Source organism: Stegodyphus dumicola, chromosome 9 (assembly GCF_044657685.1).
Source record: "Stegodyphus dumicola isolate Sdum_Otavi_A_Nest chromosome 9, ASM4465768v1".
In the NCBI taxonomy this organism is placed as follows: Eukaryota; Metazoa; Arthropoda; class Arachnida; order Araneae; family Eresidae; genus Stegodyphus; species Stegodyphus dumicola.
This window is the reverse complement of record NC_140776.1, coordinates 12967565-12990305: the sequence shown is the minus strand read 5'-3', so window position 1 is coordinate 12990305 and position 22741 is coordinate 12967565. Positions and strand designations below refer to the sequence as shown.

At 35.1% G+C, this 22741-nt stretch overlaps 1 protein-coding gene across 1 annotated transcript in view; it reads right to left on the bottom strand.

Moving 5' to 3' along the window:
• Nucleotides 1-5945: 5945 nt before the first annotated feature.
• The window catches only part of LOC118192324 (uncharacterized), a 57075-nt gene continuing 40279 nt past the window's right edge, over nucleotides 5946-22741 (bottom strand). The window contains exons 7-8 of the mRNA XM_035363265.2: nucleotides 15397-15627; nucleotides 5946-9353 (exon numbers count right to left, since the gene is read on the bottom strand). Of these exons, the coding sequence (XP_035219156.2) occupies nucleotides 7830-9353; nucleotides 15397-15627 (1755 nt within the window). The 3' untranslated portion in view covers nucleotides 5946-7829. The remainder of the gene's footprint in view (nucleotides 9354-15396; nucleotides 15628-22741) is intronic.

The window sequence follows — 22741 nt, the reverse complement described above, 5'->3', positions numbered from 1 at the left end:
TTCTCTGATCAAAATACATCAGGCCAATTTTATCTGCCACGTTACTGACTTATTCAGGAGACATAGTCTGCATCATTCGAGAAGATTTAAAACGAAATACTTATATTTATTTGCAACTAGCGGAAGTACCGGATGCCAGTTCAGTTAGATTGAGAGTAATGCATCTAACAACAGAGAGAACGTTACTGCTGTAATCCTTCTCCAATAATGATGCAAAAAATGCGATTCATAGTTATACATTTTTCAATCTAATGCGATGTGAAACCCACGTAAAGAATTTCGATAGAAAAATAAACTAATTCTCTCACATTATATCAGCAAGAACGGGGCGAAGTTTTAATCGTTTTTCGTCTTTCTTATCGAATGGTCATAAAAAGCTCGAGTTCCTTCCAAAATTTCACCTATCTTCAATTTTAGTCAATTAAATGTGACAAAAAATGGATCATAATGGATCAGAAATCAATAACGTGAAGTATAAGAAAATGTAAGCAATATTATATAATGTTTACTATGAGAAATGGTACTAACTTGGAAACAGAAGTAGCAGCCCTTTTCCAAATAGTAATGCTTAGTGATGGTATACAGCCATCTATGATCGACAGTTGAAAAGTTCTAATAATATAGAAGGAATAAACACAGGAATGGAATCTGTTAAGGTATTTACAGAAGATTAAACAAATTTAAACTTTTGTCTACTAGAGTGGACATGATGCAACAAAGAGTTAAAATACTGAAGTGAATGATGTTACGAGCCTTGTTTTGTTATTATGTTATAACCGTATGTTGTTTCTTTCTTATTTTAATAAATGTGTTTAAAAATACGTAATACATAATATATGGATACTTTAAATTTTATATTTACATTGACGGAAGGGTTATATTTTATTTTCTTTATTTATATTAATAAATACATTTAAATTATGCATATTCAATATCTAATAGAACTCTAAATATGTATTCTTGATCTCCATTCCCTAACTCTGCATGCATTACCAGGGGAATCAAATACAATAATTGCAATAAGTGAGTAAAAGGTCTGTTCCCATTCGTCGAGGAGAGCCACATGAGCGGTCCCCCCTCTCGTTGAATGACTTGTAAACAAACTGCTTGGCTTTAAATTAAACGTTTTTAGCAAAGTCTTTCCACATAATAATCTAAGTCCTTTCTCAGAAGAAACTAAGTCCTGTCTCAGTAATAAGCACAACACTTACACAACACAATTTCAAGGGAAGATATGTACAGTATTTATAAAATTCATGATGGTGAGGAGTTACACTTTGCACAATTTATGATACGAATATAATAATGAAGAAAATAAACGCCACTAAAGCTTTTTTGTGGTCGTGATACCTGACCAAGTCCATAAATTTTAAACTGTCCGGCACCTTGAATCATATTGGTAGATTGGTTTGGCACGCCACAGCTACAAGTTTGCCGACTCCTGCTACATATATTACAAAATTTTTCATTCAAAATTTTATTTGCAATACAGATTTATTTGCTGACACACATCGTCAAGCAAGGCTCTTCCCAACATATTTCAGCTCTAGCCATGCGCAGAGGATAGGAATGCATACTCGGGTGCCTGTGAGAAAACCACTCGTTTCTGCCCGACATGCAAGAGTTCGTTTGCAGCGGTGTCCGGAAAGAAGACACTGGACATCTGAGGATTGGAAAGGGTAATGTGGTCGGATGAATCACGCTACACCTTCTTTTGCACAGATGGAACACGCCGAATTTGGCGAGAACCCCATGAGGCCATGAATCCATCTTGCCTTACTCGAACTGTGCAAGGGTCTGGTGTGAGTATCATGATATGGGGCATGTTCTGCTGGCATGGAACTAACGCCCTGTTGCTCTTCGAGGGTAAACAAACAGCCATGAGATACCTAGATATACTAGCAGATCAGATGTACCCTGCAATATTGCATCTTTACCCTGATGGCGACGGATACTTCATGGGCGTTAATGCAGCTATACATCGTGCCAAGAAGTGTTCAAAATTGCTGCGCTGAACATCCGTCTGACTTCCAACACCTTCCCTGGCCACCGCATAGGCCGTATCTTATCCCCATAGAAATGGGTTGGGGATATGGTGGAAAGTCACATCCGACAGCACTCTCCTCTTCTATCTAATTTACAAGATCTATAAAGCTGCATAGTCAATGCACGGTATTTTCTCTGGGCGTAAACGCACTCCAGAAGCATGTAGACTGGATGCCAAAATGAATCAGAGCAGTTATCCGTGCAGAATGTGGTCAAATAAAATATTAATCTTGATTTTCTAATTCATTTGCCAGTGTGTGTAGTTAAATCTGATGTTTTACCACAGTACATGAAGAAAAATTAAGAAAAGACTGTTTCACATTATCACTAGGCATACTAGTGATTTCAGGCATACTACTATTTCAGGCATACTAGTGATCACTACAGAGGACGAATGTCTAAGTTCACATCCCTGAGCTAGACGTGCAAAGTATAATTATTTGTAGATATGCAGTTTATATACACTCTTTTACAAAAAAATCGAAGCCCTATGAAGGAAGTCGTTGTTTTTGATGAAATTGAATATGTGCATAGCTCATACACAGATAATAAAATGATTAAAAAATCAAGGTTATAGTACCTATTCACGGCTTACAATCACCCATTGAGTGTTCAAATTAATAGTTGGTCGAACCGCCCCTGGCGGCAATGCATGCTTGAATTCGTCGAGGCAAGTAGTGGTAGAGGTTCCTAATGTCATCCTGCGACACATTCTGCCAGGCATTCGTCAGTTGTCGCTCCAGGTCTGCGGTATTTTGTGGTACCCGAATCTGGCGGCCTATCATGTCCAAAACATGCTCGATTGTTGAAAGGTCTGGTGACCTTGCTGGTTAAGGAAGAATATCAACCGCACGGAGACAGTCCAGAGATATGCGAGCGGTATGTGGCCTGGCACATACCGCTTCGAAATCTTGTTGGAAAATGGCCCCATGATGACGTGCCATGAAGGGTAATGCAACCGGTCGCAGGAGGGTATTAACATATTGTTGAGCTGTTCTACTCCAGACGACACCGCTGATGTTGCGGAGTCAAAGGCAAACGTCTTAAAGGCCTCTGTGAGAGTAACCCCGCCTCAGACAAGCATCGTGAGATGGTGGACTGTGCTACCACGGGCTAATGAGAAAACTGACGAATTGGCGAAGGAGGCAGCCCAAAATCAGGACGCAGAAGAAGTTTCGATTTTGCTGCCGAAATCGCACCTAAAAGGCAAAGCGCGGGAAACGGCCCTAAGCCTGTGGTGGGAGGAATGGGATACAATCCAACAAGGCCGGAGAACTCATGACTTTATACATAAAAAGACGACAGATCGGGTAATCTTCGCACCCTACCTCACGCGCTTCATAACGGGTCATGGACCTTTCCCGTCTTATTTCAAAGACAGAGGCATATCTACCACCAAAATCTGTGTCTGCGGCAATGAAGGGTCGCCCGATCATTATCTTGTGAAATGCCCTTTAACACAGAAATGGCACATTAGCTTCGGTGGATCTGAGGTCCCGTTCAAGCGCTTTCTAATAAAACAACCGGCACTTACAAATAAAATTAAATGTATAATGGATAAGCTCGAAGCGCTTGGACAAGAGCTGTATCAAGCAGAATGATGTCTAAGAAACTCCAAGTAGTGAGCTAAGTTATGTGCAGCAAAATATTCGCTTAGTAAGTCTATATTTAGGTACCACTACATATGTACTGCTTGACGTCCTGTTTTTGTCTTTTTGTACTAATTCACAAAAAGTCATGTTTCTGTATGAAATGTTGTGTAGTCCATGTATGCTATGACAATATGCTATGCTATGTTCAATCACATTTGTCTATGCTATGCTATGCCCACCTGCTGTACAAGTCATGTTATGCTGTTTATATATATATATATATTTCTTTTGTTTATTATAAAAATGTATTGTCAATATATATGCCTCTAAGCTATGTTCATATGAAAGGCTATATTCTGTATGCTGTGCTGGCTATACGACGCTGTGCATTTTATGTCGTAAATCTGTGATGTCAATATGTTATGTCGCATTACTATGTATATTATGTCTATGAGATGCTATGGTATGTCGCTACGCTATACACATCTTTCATGTAGTTAAGTTACGTTGTGCATTTAATGCTGTAAATATGTAATCCTTATTTTATGCTATGTCACATGATGGTGCAATGTTAATGCTGTGTCATGTTATTCTACGCTAAGCTACTACTGCTGTCACCTGTCATCATGCAATGTCCACCTGTCGCATAGGTCATGCCACACTGCGAATTGTATGTTGTAAATATGTAACCACAATATGTTATGTCGCTATGTCTTATCTATGCTTAACTATGTTATGTTGCTATACTATATCCACCTGTCATGTAAGTTACATTACGCTGTGTATTTAATGTTGTAAATATGTTATGTCACTATGCAATGACTGCATTCTATACTATGTCCCGTCGAATGCTATGCCATGTTATGTCTGTGCTGAGCTATGTTATGTCGCCATGCAATGCTCTCCTGTCGTGTAGGTAATGCAACTCTAGGTACTTTATGTTGTAAACATGTTATGCTCTAGATGGAGTGGGTCCCGGACTATACCCGATTAGTCTTTGAAAGCCGTCCGGGTGTCCGGCCCTGCTGTCATCTGTACTACCACGGGAGGTACAGACGTGGCAATGATACCGTATCATAGTAGACAATGATACCGTTTGAGCGGTTCTGGCCTGTCGAACAATCATCCTATCTTGCCTCGCATTTGTGCTCCTTGGACCTTCCACAGCCTTCATTTCATCAGCAATTTCCTTGTAGCAACTATTGCTGCCAAAAGTTTTTCACAGCAGTATCTGTGCGCTGCAGGTGGTGGCCAATTGCTCGGTATGACCACCCAGCTTCACGCAACCCTATAATGGGACCACGTTGGAAGTAGTTTAGTTGTCTGTAAGGTCTTCGATATCATCGTAATGGCATCTTTACCTGCTTCTGTACGGAATTACAATGGCCGCGAAAAAAAAAAAAAAAAAAAAGATAAATTTTCCGCCTCTGTTACTGATTTTATACTTTGGGAATTACGCACTAGAAATGCGCGCTATGATCGCAACTCCTGTTTATTTGCCTTCAAACTTTGATCATTTGCATGTTCGATCAAGATGTTTTTGCATACCAAATTTCGTCACGATCGCAAAAGTCCTTCTCGGTGCTTCGATTTTTTTTGCAAAAGAGTGTATACGATAATCACTTGTGTGGTTTACCTTCTACTATTATAGATACACAGTATAAGTATAGTATTATACTTATACTGTGTAGTGTGATAGTTAAACTTCATTTGATTCTGCAATTTTGTTTATCGAAATATTGAACTAATTGAACCCTATGAAATTTTAGAAACAAAAGTATAACAAGAAGGAAGGTCTTACATTTAAGCAAATACGGTAACAATACAGAATGTATATATCAATGATACTCACTTGAAATTTGGCTGTTATGCTTGAAATTAAGATAGTTTATAAGATACCTGAAAACCAAATTTAAAGAATTCATTATTTTTGTAACAACATAGTTTTGTTTTGTTTTTTTTACATTATTTATGAAATTAAAGTAAATTGCTGACTAATGTTCGAAGGACTCGAGAAAATTAACCAATGTAAAACATTTCGTTTTTTTATGATTCGAATTAAAAAATGCCTTATGAAAATCATGGAGAAAATTTTTTCTTGTATGAATGAAGTCATGAAATCATAAATCTTTTTATTCAAAATTAAATCACAATTTATGCATCATTTTACATTTACAAGAATATTTTCCATTTTTAAAAATTCAACTTCAGAACAACTTGTTCTTTTTTTTTTAAAATCTGCTTAATATATTCTAAACTAATTCATCAAAACTCTAGATTGCTACTAATCAAAACAGCTTCATCAAAAATACTACAATTTTCAAATTTACAAAAATATATAAATTAGCAATACATAATGTGTGTCTCGAAATGTATTCAAAAGTATAATATCTGTACATAATTCATTAACTATACAATAGTTATATAAAATTTATACAAAATAATGCTTTTAAAACAGTAATATTAAGTTCAAATAAACTTTTCAAATTAATTAACATATGATAAACTATGAAAATTGCAACATGAACAGTATTTTAAAACTTTTGTTAAAGCTGAAACTTAAATAACTTTCTTAACTATATTCGATTACTGTAAGCCCAATAACCACTCTTTTGGGATAAAAATATTATCCTTGATTTGAGTGGAATAATAATTTTTACATAATGTCATCTACTTTAAATGATTAATTTTAAGTTACAAATAAATTATCACTTAACTTTAACTTGTGAGCTAATTGGCTTTTGATTGCAAATTCATAAAAAAGATTTTACCTGGAGGAATGAACTCATGAAATCATAAAAATCTTTTTATTCAAACTTAAATCACAATTTATGACATCATTTTACAAGAATATTACCCATTTTTAAGAATTCAATTTCAGAACAACTTGTTCTTTTTTAAAATCTATTTAATGTATTCTAAACTAATTCCTCAAAACCTAGACTTCTACTAATCAAAACATCTTCATCAAAAATACTACAATTTTCAAATTTATAAAACTATATAAATAGCAATATATAATGTGTGCCTGGAAATGTCTTCAAAAGTATAATAGCTGTACAGAATTCATTAGATATACAATAGTTATTTAAAATATATACAAAACAATACTTTTAAAACAGTAATATTAAGTACAAAAAAATTTTTCAAATTAATTAACATATGATAAACTATGAAAATTGCAACATGAATGGCATTTTAAATTTTTTTTAAAGCTGAAACTTAAATAACTTTCTTAACTATATTCGATTACTTAAGTCCAATAACCACACTTTTGAGATAAAAATGTTATCCTTGACTGTAATAATTTGTAGCATAGTAATAATTTTTACTTAATGTCATACACTTTAAATGATTAATTTTAAGATGGCCTATGATTGTAAATTAATAAAAAAAGCTTTTTCTTGGATGAATGAAATTGTGAAATCATAACAAATATTTTTATTCAAAATTAAACAACAATTTATGCAATATTTCACATTTACAAGAAAATTACCCATTTTAAAAAAATTCCAGTTCTTTTTTTTTAATCTACTTAATATATTCTAAATTAATTCCTCAAAACTCAACTCTACTACTAATCAAAACAGCTTGATCAAAAATACTACTTATATATAATACTGCTAATAATACATAATACTACTAATTTTCAAATTTATAAAAATATATAAAGTAGAGATGTATAATGTGTGTCTGGGAATGTATTCAAAAGTATAATGTCTGAACAGAATACAAAAAATATACAATAGTTGTTTTAAATATATACAAAATAATGCTTTTAAAAAAGTAATATTAAGTTCAAATAAACTTTTCAAATTAATTAACAGATGATAAACTATGAAAATTGCAACATGAATGGCATTTTAAAATTCCATTTAAAGCTGAAACTAAAATAATTTTTAACTATCTTAACTACATTCCATTACTCTATATGTCCAAAAACCACACTTTGAGATAAGAATATTATCCTTGATTGACTGAGCAACAATTTTTACTTAATGTCATATACTTTAAATGATTAATTTTAAGTTACAAATAAATTATCGCAAAACTTGTAAACTAATTGATCTTTGATTGTAAATTTATAAAAAAAAGCTTAAACTGCTATTAGGTATTTTAACTGTTAAATTAGTGACATGATTAATTTAAATGCATCATAATTCGCAAACTCTCTGGAGGAATATTTTGTTATTAGTTAATTTTGGATGTTTGTGGAAAGGTCTTAAATGTTCTTTCATTTTTAACTATCACACCATTGACTTCTATTAGAGTTGAAAAATACTGTGTATAATTCGAACTATTTTCGCACTTTTCTGCATCTGCCTTAAATGGCACTTTGCTCGACATCTCACTCCCCATGGAAGACTCATCATTTGCATTTAGTTTAACACTTGCTTCATGACTTTTACTAATTTCAGTCTTGCAGAGTGATTCCTGCAATGACTGAAATGTTCTTTCACTTTTCGTTGTTACCCTATCATCTTCCGCTACAGTTACAGGATATTCCATCAAGCTATGATTTTCGCACTTCTCTGTGTCTGCCTGTAATTGCACTTTGCATGATGTGTTATTTTTCATAGAACGCAGTTCATCTGAATCGGATTTAACACGGGATTCGTAATTTTCAATTATTTCATTCTTGTACAGTGATTCTTGCAATGACTGAAATGTTCTTTCGCTTTCAGCTATCACACTGTCAGTTTCTGTAGTAATTAAAGGATATTCCGTACATTTGCGATCTTCGTATTTTTCTTTATCTGCCATTGATAATGGCACTTTGCTAGGTATCTCACTCTCAGCGGTGCTGCAAATTTTAACAATCTCTTTACCGTCAATGTTAATGCCATTGTTGTTTGATGTCTGTAACGTTCTTTCGTTGTTACCCATCACATTATCAATTTCTTCGGCAACTGAAAAATAATCCTTACAACTCTGATCTTCGTACTTTTCTATATTGGCAGTAATTAAAGATGCTAGGCTTGAAAGTTCGTCATCAGTATTAACATTCTCTTCCTGTTCCGGAGCGATTTCGTTTCTGCTGGATACTTCTTGAAGTAATTCAAATGTTTTTTCGGGTTTTCCTACCATTATATTAACGTCCATTACAGACGAAAAATATTCCGTAAAATTCTTACCTTCGCAGTCCTCTATCTTTATAAATGGCACTTCGTTTATTATCTCAATCTCTGGTGAAAGCTCCACACTTGAATAAGTTGTACAAGTATGTGCTTCATAGCTCTTATCAATTCCATTACCATTGGAGAATTTTTTAAATGCGTTCTTGGCTATCAGCTCACCAGTTTCTGTTGTTGCTGGGACACATTCCTCACTATTCTGACCTTCACATTTTTCTGTGCCTGCCATCATAAATAACCCTTCTCCTGTTATTTTGATTTCTACAGGACGTTCATCATTTGGATTAGTTTCATGATTACTATTAATTTTAGTCGTTTTCTCGTTTTTCTTCTCGAAAGATGCAAGTGGAAAGCGATCAGATTCTACAAGCTCTTTGGATGGAACATTAGATTTCGAACTTAAAGACGTATCTAAAAGTATAATTTCTGGTTTCGAGCTACGCTTTGAAAACTGAGTGCTGGTGCCCACAGCTCTCTGAGTAGAATCGTTATTCTTTGATGACTTATCTGGAAGTACTTTGTCACGGCATATTGGACATTTGGAACATTTTGGTGTCACAGTATAACATCTGTTACAAGTCTGAAAAAAATATCAAAAGCATCTATTTACATGGGAGATATATTCATAAAACATTTTAATTTTAATAGTCAGTACTTTCAAAGAAAATATGTTCGAATTCTTTTCTCCAGCAAAGCTATGACAGTAATCTCAGGAAAAATATATAACGTAATATATGTGTATAATCTTAAGGAAAAATATATACGTACTGGTGAAACTGGGGAAATCTCGAAGATTTTTAATAGTTATTTATCTGATTATTTTCTCACTTACGAAGGCAATCAATAAGATTATGTGCAGAGATATTTCTCGAAAATTAATTTTTTGAGGGGGAGCGGAATTTCTTTAAGGGGACTCGTACACCTTAAAACCCATAAGATCTTCGAATATGTGACTGTTGCAAGAATTGGGATAACTTATTTATTTTAAAAACAATTACTTCCAACGTTTTACAGCTGACTACATAATATAGCTGCTTTCTGAAATCGTAATCAGAAAGTTTGTGTTGCCACAAATATTTTTATAACTTAATCCGCTTTGTGACAAAATTATTCGTCATTTTTCCAACTTGCGCGCACAGTTTCAAACATTCTGTTGCATAATTTAATTCGATATTTAATATATAGCTTTTATAACATTTAGAAACTACTGTGAACCTAAAATTCTAAAAATTTCATGTTAAATTTTTATTTTATTTGGAGTTGAGTTTATAAAATGTACATTATTAAAAAAACCTGGAATGTTTTCGTTCATAAAATTTTTTAATATTAAAATATTCATCAGATTTTTGGTTCAGTTAGAAAATAGTGCCCATATAAATAATTCCATCTAATTTCAAGTTTGTACCTTTAGCCATTTTTAAAATATCATGGGCACAAGGTGGAAACGTGACGAAACATTTTGTCACAAATCGGATAAATTACAAAACTATTTGTGGCAACACAAACTTTCTGGCTACTAGTTTCGAAAGCAGCTATATTATGTAGTCAGCTGTAAAAAGTTGGAAGTAATTGCTTTTAAAATAAATAAAATAGCCCAATTCTTGCAACAGTCACATCATTCGAAGATCATAAGGGGTTTAAGGTGTATGAGCCACCTTAAAAGCATCCACAAAGTTTGCAGTTATGCACATTAAATTTATAATAAAAAGAGTATGAAACATAAATCGAGTTATTCACTCAGTTATCTTTTAATCTTCAGCCACAAAAATGTGTCTGTAAATAAACTGGTGTCCAAAATGAAGATTACAAACTCTAAACATGTAACTTTAACGTCTGAAAGGTTCTGATATGGTGCTGGCTTAGTAAGATGGCTCTTCTGAGAAATTTTCAGACAAGCTTTACAGGATTGATGTCCACTTGAAATCCACGTGACCTCCCGTTATTACGCATAATTTCATTTCAACAGCTTTTCAGAAATGTCTCAACATAAGATCAACGAACTTTATCCCTATAAAGCTGTAAAATCACAGTGCATCAAAGACATGTGGGGGTATGCAGCCGTATAACATGATGCCTTCTCGTGCAAGGATACGATTCCCACCAAATTGATTGTCTTCTCTTACGCTGAAGAAATGGTAGCGAGCCCAAACTGTCTTCAGTTACAAGATTCATCCAAAGTCCTTTTTTGTGCTAAATCCTGGCTCATCAATGAATATGATAATATCCTAAGATTGTTGTGTCCAAGAATGGTTTACTTATCTCCACATAAGACAGGGTAATATTACAGCATCGTATTCATAATTAACTGATTTGTTTTCCCATGAGAAGGGAACTAAGCACTTCAGCAAACTTCTGGGGCAGTCCGGGCTTCAGCCCTTTCGGGCAGTCGAATAATCGTTGGAAAGGGAATTTCCAATCGTGAGACTTCGAGGGACTTTTAGAAGTGAAGAATAGGAAACACCGAAGGGAGAACTATTTTAGATATGGTAATGAACAGACTCGGACTGCTTCTGCAGAGACTCTCTGAAATTAAAACTAAAATACTGCTCCCGAGATATTTAACATGTTATTCAATTATTTATCCCCCCAAAACAAACATTTCTCATAATTTCATTCAGGGAATTTCGGAAGAATTTTATTATGCTGACAACTTAGAAAAGTCGGAATTGATAACGCGACATTATAAGCGTTCTCTTCTGCGATCTGTTGAAAAAAATAGATAATGCTAAGGCGAAAAGGGCCTTCTCTAGTAAGTGTCTGTATACAGTTTGCTTGGATAATGTTGTTCTAGAAGCAGCAACAAAGTTCCGGGGAGCTTTCTAGCCAGCGCCTCTCTATCCAGTCAAGCATTTAATGCCATGTATCAATCTTCAGCTGGTTTTATGGCTCTTGGATGGCCTTAGCTGGGCTTTCTGGCGATACTACTTGTAGTATGAAGATAATGTCATAACCTGAATGCAAATTTCAAGACATTCGTAACCTTTGGTTCTTGATCCCAAACCAACACCTAAATGATTGCAATAACTTATTTTAATTGAAATCTATCAGTTTAGCAATTTTTTTTTTGTAAGAAATATAGTTTCGCAAACGTACATCGCAGATTTCAAAACAGTTTTTCAAAGCCTTTCTTTAAGGTTTTTTTTTTTTTTTTTTTTTTTTTTTTTTAATAATACGTATCTTTTTAACAGCCACCAGATGCTTACATTACATTTAACTTTCCTCAAACTGTACATATAGTTTGTCATATGACATTTCAGTTTTTAAATATTAGTGTGTAAGTGGTGTAATATGTTTGTAACTTCAGTTTTGGAAACTACTGTATGTAGCAATTACATTCCCGCAAATGATAACACTTCAGTTCGCGATAAAAAATCGATATCGCAGTTCGCGATAAAAAATCGATATCGCAGTTCGCGATAAAAAAAAATAATGCAACACGTATTAGAGCAAAGAAGGCTGTTAGCGAAGTTAAGCAATGATGATTCTCGTCAAGTTTAGTAATTCAAATGTTCCGCTATTTTACTAATTAATACCAAAAATTTATCATCCTCTGGTTTGACAAATGTTGCCACGAGGTGTTATGCTTTGTGGGATCGCCCCCAGGAGTGGGGACGATTAACCGCGTATGACTAACTTAAGCTGGATCTAGGTGCCACTTCTCCCTGGTGAGTTGAGTTGTATAAATTTACTGCAGGGCCTCCCATCGGTGACCTAAAAGCTGCGTCCAAGTAACTTGCAAACTGTACATCATTTTGTGAACTTTTCGAACATTGATAGGCACTAGTGGCCAACAAATATCTTAATGAGCATTGGTGTGATTTGATTTGATTTGATTTAAATACTTGTGTGCATTAATTGCGTTGCCTTCCAGGGATTACACTGAACCTATAGGCCATTTCGTTGATTTATGGATTGACGTGAAGTGATCCTCAATCTACAGACCTTCGGTGATCTTAATGGGCATTTAAGTCGAACAGGCTTTACTACCATCGGTGTACTCTGAATTAATTTTGTACTGAAGCAAATATCTAAATTTAAACCACTGCCCCTTCAGTAGAGATTTATGATTGGATCTTAAGTGTGTTCCAAGTGAAAGTTACTGCGGCCAAACTCTTAAAATGCTCCGATGTGCTGCAATTTAATTTTAGTTTAAATATCTACCTAACATCAAATTGACGGTCGCAGTGACTTTGAATAGTAGTGACTACTGACGGGATATGGTAACTAACAGGTTTGGCAAGCAATGTTGAGCTTCGATTTAATTTTAATACCTGTCTCCTTTTACTATAGTTCTCGACAACAGGGGCCATAGATTGACTAATGTGCAATGAACCTGTGCATCATCCTTGAAAGGTACCAATGCTCGCTTAATTAATTTTAATTTTAAAATATTCAATTTTATTTTACTTTTCACTAGTGTTCTTTGACTAAATTTAAAATCTCTTTAAGTTCACTGTACTTTTCCACACCACTGTCACTGGTTGACCCCGAATGACTCACAACGAATTCTTGGTTTGGTGGTTGTTGACGAGAAATTGTTGGTTTTTGCTAAAGCAAAATTCTTTTGCTTCAGCAAGTCAAGTTACTGTTTTTTGAATTTATATGTATTTAAAAAAAATAGAAAAAATGAATTTATAATTTTGTTTAAATATCTTTCCTTTCGATTATAAAGAATTCCATAATGTACAGAAAAGTAGGCATCGGAGTTTTACTTTCGGCCACAGTATGTGGCATTATTACTAGGTTCACTTTTAGAATTTCTCAAAAAACATTTTAATAAGACAGGATTAATGCACATAGATTTTTGTATACTGCCTGACAGAGGAAATGCCACAGCATGAAATAATGATTGGAAACAGTTAAATGTACGTTGAAAGATAATCAAATTTTAATAATTAAATTTTTCCAAAGATGCCCAATATTAAGAAATTTAGAATATCAATAAGATGTTGTGACACCATATCGTACAAAATATTCTTAAACACATCGTTGCACCTAATCGATAAGTCATGTCTTCACCACATGATGATTATGTGAACCCACAATTAATTTTAGCTTCTTGGAGAAGGGGTGCTATGTAACCGGCATTTAAACAGGTCTCACAAATGCTCAGTTGTCAAGTGATAGAGAAATCGACCTGCCCAAAAGAAGGCACTCGCAGAGCTTGCGCCCGTTAAATCTGACCGTCATTCGCTGTAGAGATGAACGACTGTGAGAAGTCGTATGTCACTCGAAAATGATAGCAACACGTCTCATCCACGCTGTCATACTCCGATCATCATTTGTGAGGCAGAAGTCAGATTCGTCGCTAAAGACTTCTCTGTCCCATTCTGCACTCCGTGTAATTCTGCTGCATCATTGAAAACGTTCACGACGATGGCTTATAAAAGCCTTTATAAAGAACGACTATATACCAAACATAAATTATCCATTTACTTACCACCAGCTGAGTTGCTGTACCGCCTGTTATATAACTACCAGCCTTTGTACTCAGTTGGCGGATCATTCTACTATCGCCAGCCCTAGCCAAAAACCTGTATGGAGTATTAAAATTTGCAACGGAATTCATAAAGTTACTTCGGAAGATGGATATTTGTGACCTGTGATTATTAAAGAGACCCTGTCAAGACTTTTACTGTGCTTGATGAGTACTTTAGCAATGTTTTATGCATCGTGATTCTGAGTTTTCAGAGAAGAACTTTAAAAGTAGTCAGTGGTAACTTGGATATATGAAGTTATTCAGATGCATTCTACTGAACATTATCAACTGGGTATATTAATGTACATCCTATGTGCTGTTCACATAATTGAAGAGTTCCTGTGTAATATTTGCTTGTCGTTATTCACTTATTTACTTACTTACAAGTCACTTATGTATAGTTTGCCGGATAACTGAAGGTGACGCTGAGAAATACAAATCAGTGTGTAGAATTGGAAATTTATGTGTTCATTGAAAAACATGCGCAATTCACTTATACACAGGGCAAATTAACCATGTGCCGCAAAACTCTCTGCGTCGATATTGAAGCATTCCATATACACTCCGCAAGATGTCTCCAGTTTTAAACCGTGCGACAGATACTACATGGCGTTATACGCGACAGTTAGTTTGCTATGGCGTCCTTCTCCTTGCATCGAATCTCGTATGAAGCTTAACATTTCCTTTCAGATTGACATTTTCGCGAATTATTGTAGCATTAACGTGCATTTATCTCTACATATGGCAAAAGAATCAGCCAGCAGTATGAAGGCCTGACATGAATCTAGCCTTTCGCCCCTCGTGAACTCTTCTGTTTGTAGATACTGAATAGGATGTTATCTTAAAAGCATTACCTTGTCTTTTTCATTCCTTGTAAACAGTAATAAAATTTGCGAATTAAACGTGGAACGGAGCTAAAATTGATAGCTTCAAGCGTTGTTTTTTATGCTGGTATCTTGAGTGCTAGCTGTCTGATTGGTTGGTAAATGCAATTATTTTCATAACTTGCACTGCCATGCAAATTTGCATGGCACTACGTTTGATTCATCTCGGTGTGGCGTTTTCTCTGGCAGTTACTGCATAATGGCACTACCTGCAATAGAATTAATTGTAAGAGAGGTAGGAAACAATTGTCTAATCTTACCAGACAATGTCGACCATTGGAGAAGCAGCATAATCCACAATACGAGCAATGGTTCCTCGGATTCCGCTCAGGACAACAAACAATACCACGGCACCAAGAAAACTCTAAACGTTCATTACAGTTAAGGTTTGGGCATAGCACAGTGCCTGGAATAACATCTTGTATGCAAGCTGCAGTATTGCAGCAACTCAGTTTTATAACTCGCTTCAGATAGTCCAAAAGCTTGGGAATCTGCAAGGGATTTAAAAAAAAAAATGAATATCTATAAGCATCTAATAATTTTATGTAATTGAATGAATGTTTCCCATCTTCACTTCTCTAGAGATAAATTTTTCAAATGAACAAAACCATCATTTCAGAAAACTGAAAACTTACCCCAGTAATTATACTTTCTCAATAAAAATGTTACTTATTGAGAAATACGGTCAGCTCTTTTTTGGAGACCATTTCTCGACTAAGACTTGTCTAATATTATTAATATTATAAGGGATGTTCAAATGAAAAGCTACGAAACGTCGTTACAACCAAACCGGTTGAAATTTGAATATGCCGCTATACCATAAGGCAGTGAGACATCTAAGGACGCGAATGCAGTATCAGACATGGTAGTGCGCATGCGCAAGAGCCATCACATGACGCCGGAGTGAAGCAAGCACTTGTTTGTTGCGTCCAAATGATGCGGCAGTGCGTTCACAATGCAAAATTTCGACAATTGAAGAGCAGATAGATGTTACCAGATATCTGACTGTGGAAGGGCTGATATTCATTGTCGGATGGTGGCCGTATACTGAGCAGAACTGGCACTCCACTTATTGGACACACAGTCAGCTCCGTATACGGCTACCATCCGGCGATGGATATCGGCCGGTTTAACCCCTTTCACAATCAGATATCTGGTAACATCTAGCTGCTCCTCAATCGTCGAATTCTGCAATGTGAACTCCAAGATGTCATCACACGCACTGCCGCGCCAATTGGACGAAATACACAACTGCCTGCTTCACTAAGCGTCATGTGCGGGTGCTTACGCTTGCGCACAGCCATGTCGGATATTGCATTCGCGTCCTTAGATGTCTCACTGCATTATGCCAAAGCGGCGTAATCAAATTTCAACCGGTTTGGTTGTAACGACGTTTCGTACCTTTTCATTTGAACACCCCTTATAAATACATATTAGTATTAAACGTTACCTTTGTAAGATGAATTTCTAAAGAGGATCAGCATTGTCTGAATCTGTACGTAGTCATCTTAAACGTAACTCTACTTTAAATTGATATTTTAGCTTCCTTGTCTAAACATTAAAAAGATCGAAAGCACAATTCTTAGTTTTCACGCTATCTCATTTAACTATCAAGCTATCCTCCCTTTTCTTCTTTTCTCTTCTTCTTTTTTTTTTTTTTTTTTCTTTAAATTTTGAAACTGCAATTAAATAAATACGTCAACTCGTTCCTGTCAGTATCATGGGGGTTTGAGAAGGTTACTATTATTTCTTGTGTTCATGATAATGCTGGGCTGAAACATTAGACAGCCAATATATACTCAGTAACAAGAAATCCATTTTATCATGATCGAAATTAAATTTAATTAATTAATTAATTAAAGTTGCATGCAAAACAAGAAATACTCGTCTGCTTAAGTGAGGATTACCGTCAAGGAGGAACTGATACGAGAAGCGCAGGGAAGAGGTTGTAAGAGTTCAGGTCGCAATAGAAAAATTAAAAACAACACTGACTTTTGTGTGATGTTTCACAATAGTCCGAAAGGTTTTAGACGCCTTTCTTGGTTGGTTGCCAGCAGGCATACGATTAAAAAAAAATCTGATGTGTACACTACATGGTTACCTTGTACGGAATATTAAATTATACGCAATTTTTCCTGCATTTCATTTAAACTTATTTCCTCGAATTTCATTAGAAGTATATTTCTTATTCAATTAATTCAGTTCTCATTTCGCAACAACGCAAAATTACATAAAACCTCAAAATATCTTTACTAAAAATTGAAAAATGTAAACCACCAAATACAGTTAAAACAATTAAAAAAGCAATTTTAACAATTAAAATTTAGAGTTTCTGCTCAAAAACAACCAATACGGCGAGCGGGCAAGAAGGCAAATTTTTCGATACACAAAACTGAAAGTTTACTTGTGGTCTCAGTCGGCAAAAGGACACTGAAGATGCAGAAACTGATTTAATTCACTGTTTAGCTAAGTTTCAAATGCAACAAATATGGTTGCTAGGGTAAAAAGATTAGGCTTAGTCGCACTTAAACAACTTTTGTTGATAATTCTACAACTATTGCATGCAGATTAACTAAAGGCACAAAAGCTTTAACCGGAAGATAAGAACCATACAATTCAATCATTTTAAAGCTAAAAATTCACAATATACTAACACATACGAATATTAAAAACTGAACTCTCCGATTTCGCGATTACTATACTACTTTTACTTCGTACAGGCAACTAAAAATAACATTTATTCTGCTAACGAGCGTTGTAAATGTTTGTAAGTTGTCAGATGACTTAGAAGCAGTAGTCAGAAGAAATTGGAATTAGGCTTTCCGTTTGAATGTTAATTAGTGTCTCCAGCATTAACACTGAAATATATACATTTTACAGTAAAGGTAATGAATCAGCTGGCAGTAATAATGAAGCTGCCTTGTCACTTGGCCAATAGAAAATGAAATTTTATCCACCAATAATATTCTTTGAAATATGATATTAAATATAATAACCACAATGAAATTTTTAAAGCAGCAGAATGGTAGAAATTAGCATTCTTTTATGGCAGTCTGCTAATAGAAAATCTAATATTTATATGTAAAATCCCTACATGTTAGCATTTTTCTAAAGGTTTGTAGACTTCTTAAAAATTTAGCTTTTACTCTAAATGCAAACTAATTAAACATAGCAACACAGGTAGCTAACAGTCAATTGAGAAGATGTACAACAACTATGTTTTAAAGAATTATTGCATTCCCTCATGCATGTTCTCGTGACGTAAATGTTAGCACGTCTAGCTAACAAGTGAAAATTCCGTAATTGGAAGACCGGCGAGAACACAGTTGATTTTTCATGTTTCCTGCTTTTGAAAATTCTAAAACTTTCTACAAATCGAGATCTTTTATCAAAGCCCATGACTGTTATTGATTAAGCAGGACAGTAGAAAAAAATCGAAATGTCACAAAACGTCATGTCCAAACGGCCCATATGTTTGTGTCAGGTCATGAGAAATCAGAATTACAGAGGAACATAGGGTCGGGAACGCGATCGTGACAGTGAAATTGCATCGTGACCGTCACGCAAAGAAGAGATAACACCGAAATGTTTTAACAAATGCTCAAAATTGGCCTCACAAGCTTCGATGCATGCGTCACATCGGCGCCGCATGGATTCGCGAACTCATTCGAATTAGCCAGAGTCTCCTGGGCACGTGCCGCCGCTTCAAGAATGCGTGCCATGAAGTCAATGTCTAATGGAACGGGTGTCTCGTACACTAGATATTTAAGGTATTCCCAGACGTAGAAATTCAGAGGGGTAAGTCCGGGAATCGCAGTGGCCACGGTACAGGGGCGCCTCTGGCAATCCAGTCCAGGAACTGACGTACATTCCTGTAGAAATGTGAGGGAGCTACATCATGCGGGAACCTCTTGTTGAGGCGTGTCGTTGCTGGAACATCCACTAATAAGATGGCCCTCTAGCGGATTACTGTTGCTTTTCCGACCCCCAGTTCCTACGCAATTCTGATTCCTCATGACCTGACACAACCATATGTTCCATTTGCACATGAACTTTTGTGACATCCTGTATATATCTCTTTTACTGGGCAGTAGCATTATATACGTGTATAACTAGCAAACTTTTAATTATACAATAATAAGATATCCTTTGGATATTTTTTTAACTGTCCAATACTTATATGTTCGTATATACCTCTTTAACTATCAAACTTTTTACCTATGCTTATACAAATATTTATCTTAGATATTTTAACCATCCATTAGTAATATACAAATAACAGGAACATACACCATGTCCACAAAAGTCTTTTATTTTCGCAACCGTAACCGTTGGTCGTAGACGCATGCTTCCAATTGCAAAAATGTTTCAAATGATACAAGTATTCATGTTTTAGCATTTTTTTTGCAGATTTTGAAATTAAATATCCCGGTCGTTTTTATGGTACTGGAGTCAAACTTATAATTAATTTTATTATTTCATAACGAGTATAAAACTTTAAGGATAGGAACTGGGAGAGAGTATTAGAAGTTAGATTTCCTTGTGTGCATAAAATTAATTTTCTTTTTAAATTTGACATTGCTAAAACATATACAGTGGTGGCCAAAATTGTGGACACTTTTGGAAATTTTTATGATTTTGAACTTTGTATGCTTATAGAAAACGTTACGTTTCACAAAATGCAAACTTGTATATGTCATTTTAAAGAGAATTTATTACTGAATTCAATACAAAACACAAAATTCAATTATTTGCAATACAAAAAAAGTTAAACGATAATAGCTATCGATATACATTAGATAGTGATTATTGCAGTGAGTTATCAGTACTTAGTAGGGTTCCCTTTATTTTTGATTACAGCTTCACATCGACGTTTCGTTGAGCTGACAAGAGTTTTAAGCTCTTCTTTCGTTATTACATGATGCCAGGAAACAATTACAGCCTCAATTAGTTCCCTTTTATTTGATGGGCGCCTCATTCGGACAAGAGTTTTGAAACGGTGCCACAAATTTTCGATAGGATTGAGGTCAAGACTGTTTTCTGGCCGTGACAATAATTTAATGTTCTTTGTACGAAACGACTCTGTCGATATTTTGGCCGTGTGGCAAGGAGCAGAATCCTGCTGAAAAATAAACGAAGCATTGTTGGGAAAGAGATCTCTGATGGAAGGTACACGTTTTGGTTCTAGAATAGTGTCAATGTATTTTCTGGCATTCAGTGTCCCATCGACGACATGAAGGCGACCAATACAATCTGCTGACATGCATGACCAAACATAACACTAACTGGGTTCTTCACAGTTGCTTGAATGCAGTCAGGATGTAGCTCTTCTCCTATTCTACGACTTACATATTTTCGCCCATCACTACCGAATAACGATATCTTAGTTCCATCACTCCATATAACTTGTGACCACTAATCATCTGTCCAATTAATGTGTTCCTTTGCACACTGTAGTCTTTTTTTTTTTCGTTGCTGAAAATTAGGATAAGGCTTTTTTCGTGGAATTCTACCTCTCAGTCCAACATCTGTTAATCTTCTCCTGATTGTTCTTGAACTGACAGAAACACCAGCATCATTCAGATCACTTCTGATGGCTGCTGATGACATTTTACTATCTTGGAGACATAGTCGTTTTATTCTTCTGTCATCAATAGATGTGGTGCACCGTTTTCGGCCTTTTCCTTCTTTGTTTTTTATTGAATTTGTCTCCTGATATCGTAAACAAAACTTTCGGACTCCAGATGTAGTCACTGAACCACCCACATGTCTTGCAATTTCAGCATAGGAAAGACCACTTTCTCGTAACACAATAATATTACATCTCTTTCTAGGTGTCCAATCTACTCTTTTATTTGATGTCATTGTTTCTTGATTAAATATTAAAATTTTTTACAAAATTTCCTACTTGTAATTGCAGTGTATAAGAAACAGGTTCTTCTTCTACAGAACAAAGCAAAATAATGAATTGTTTCAAGTGTAAACATGATGTCAGCTTCTACTGGCAGTTACTAACATTTGATTGGTTCTCAGAACAAGAACAGTGATTGGCCAGGAAAGCTAGATGTTACAAACCACTTCATAACTGTATTTTTTATTTATATTAAAGTACATATAACTTTTTTGTATTGCAAATAATTGAATTTTGTGTTTTGTATTGAATTCAGTAATAAATTCTCTTTAAAATGATATATACAAGTTTGCATTTTGCGAAACGTAACATTTTCTATAAGCGTACAAAGTTCAAAAACAAAACAATTTCCAAAAGTGTCCACAATTTTAGCAACCACTGTACATTACCAAACATTAGCGTTTTAAATGACGAAAATACATGAATATTTTCGTCATTTAAAACTGACTATCGTCATTCTGTGATTGAAATGTATGACTAGGACCAACGATTGCGAAAATAAACGCTGAGTAAGGTGGTGAGTATAAATATACTTCTGCTGCTGCCGATTGCAATAAAAATAAATACACAAGCAGATGTCATTGCAGTCCACTATACAAGATTTCAACGTTTTATGGCTAAGCGTTTTTGAGTTATGGGATTATGATTACATAGCTACGTTTCCAGGGCTATCTGCCTATGGAAAAGGATGCCTTCGTGGAAGACTTTCTAAGAGCCAGCGGTTCATAGGAATCGAACCTTGGACCGAACTACCAGTGCTCAGTGACTTCACCGCTCGGCCGCTCGTGAGCTCTGAGTTATGAGAGACACCTACATATATACGTACGCAGAGACATCACGAAGAAATTCCTTTTACAATCCGTTTTGGAAAAAAAAGTTCTTTATTTAGTTCGAGAGTACAGACATCATTAAAAAAATAATCAGAGTGGATTTAGAATTGGTGAAAATTGGATATTTCCGTTGAAATGTAATAACAGAAATTTTTCATGAATACAATACTTCGCGCAAAAAACTATTCCATAAAAATGACGACTGATCTAAATCTTAAAAATCTTAACTTTTTTATACGTTCCTCCTGTGTCTGTACTTATATTTAAGAAAATTTTATACTTGTTATTAAAAAAACAAACTATTTGAACCCGTATGACACACACACACACAAAAAAAACATTTTTTTGAGATAATTAATTTCAAAATTTGTGATAGCTGAAGATATTTTCAGTTTGCACTGAGGACTCGGTTAATTTAGAATAATTCGATGTTGATTTTTTTTCCCTTATGCTATTCCGTGATATTCCATAAGGCACATTTAAAAATTTTAAAACAGTTTTTTTAATTTTAAAGTGCTTTCCTATCAGTTCTTCTTTCCACTTACAACTCCCTACTAGAATGAGTTTTTAGAATCGCACTGAATGCAAATGAGTTAGAAGTAGTATTTAAAGAACGTTCAACTTACTTCCCGAGAGAAAGCTAAGAATCCCGAGTAACGCGTGTTTGCCTTCGGGCTAAGTTTCTCTAGAAGCTATTACGCTCGGCCGCATATTACGTGCCTTTTGATATTCGGCGGCTAGTTTAAATTCAGGGCCAACTACTCTAGATACTTGTGTTTAGCTTCGACTAAGCCTATTAGTTAGTAATAGCTTAGTTCTTATTTTGAGTTCAAGTCCGAGTGAAGGCTTTGTTGTAAGCCCAAA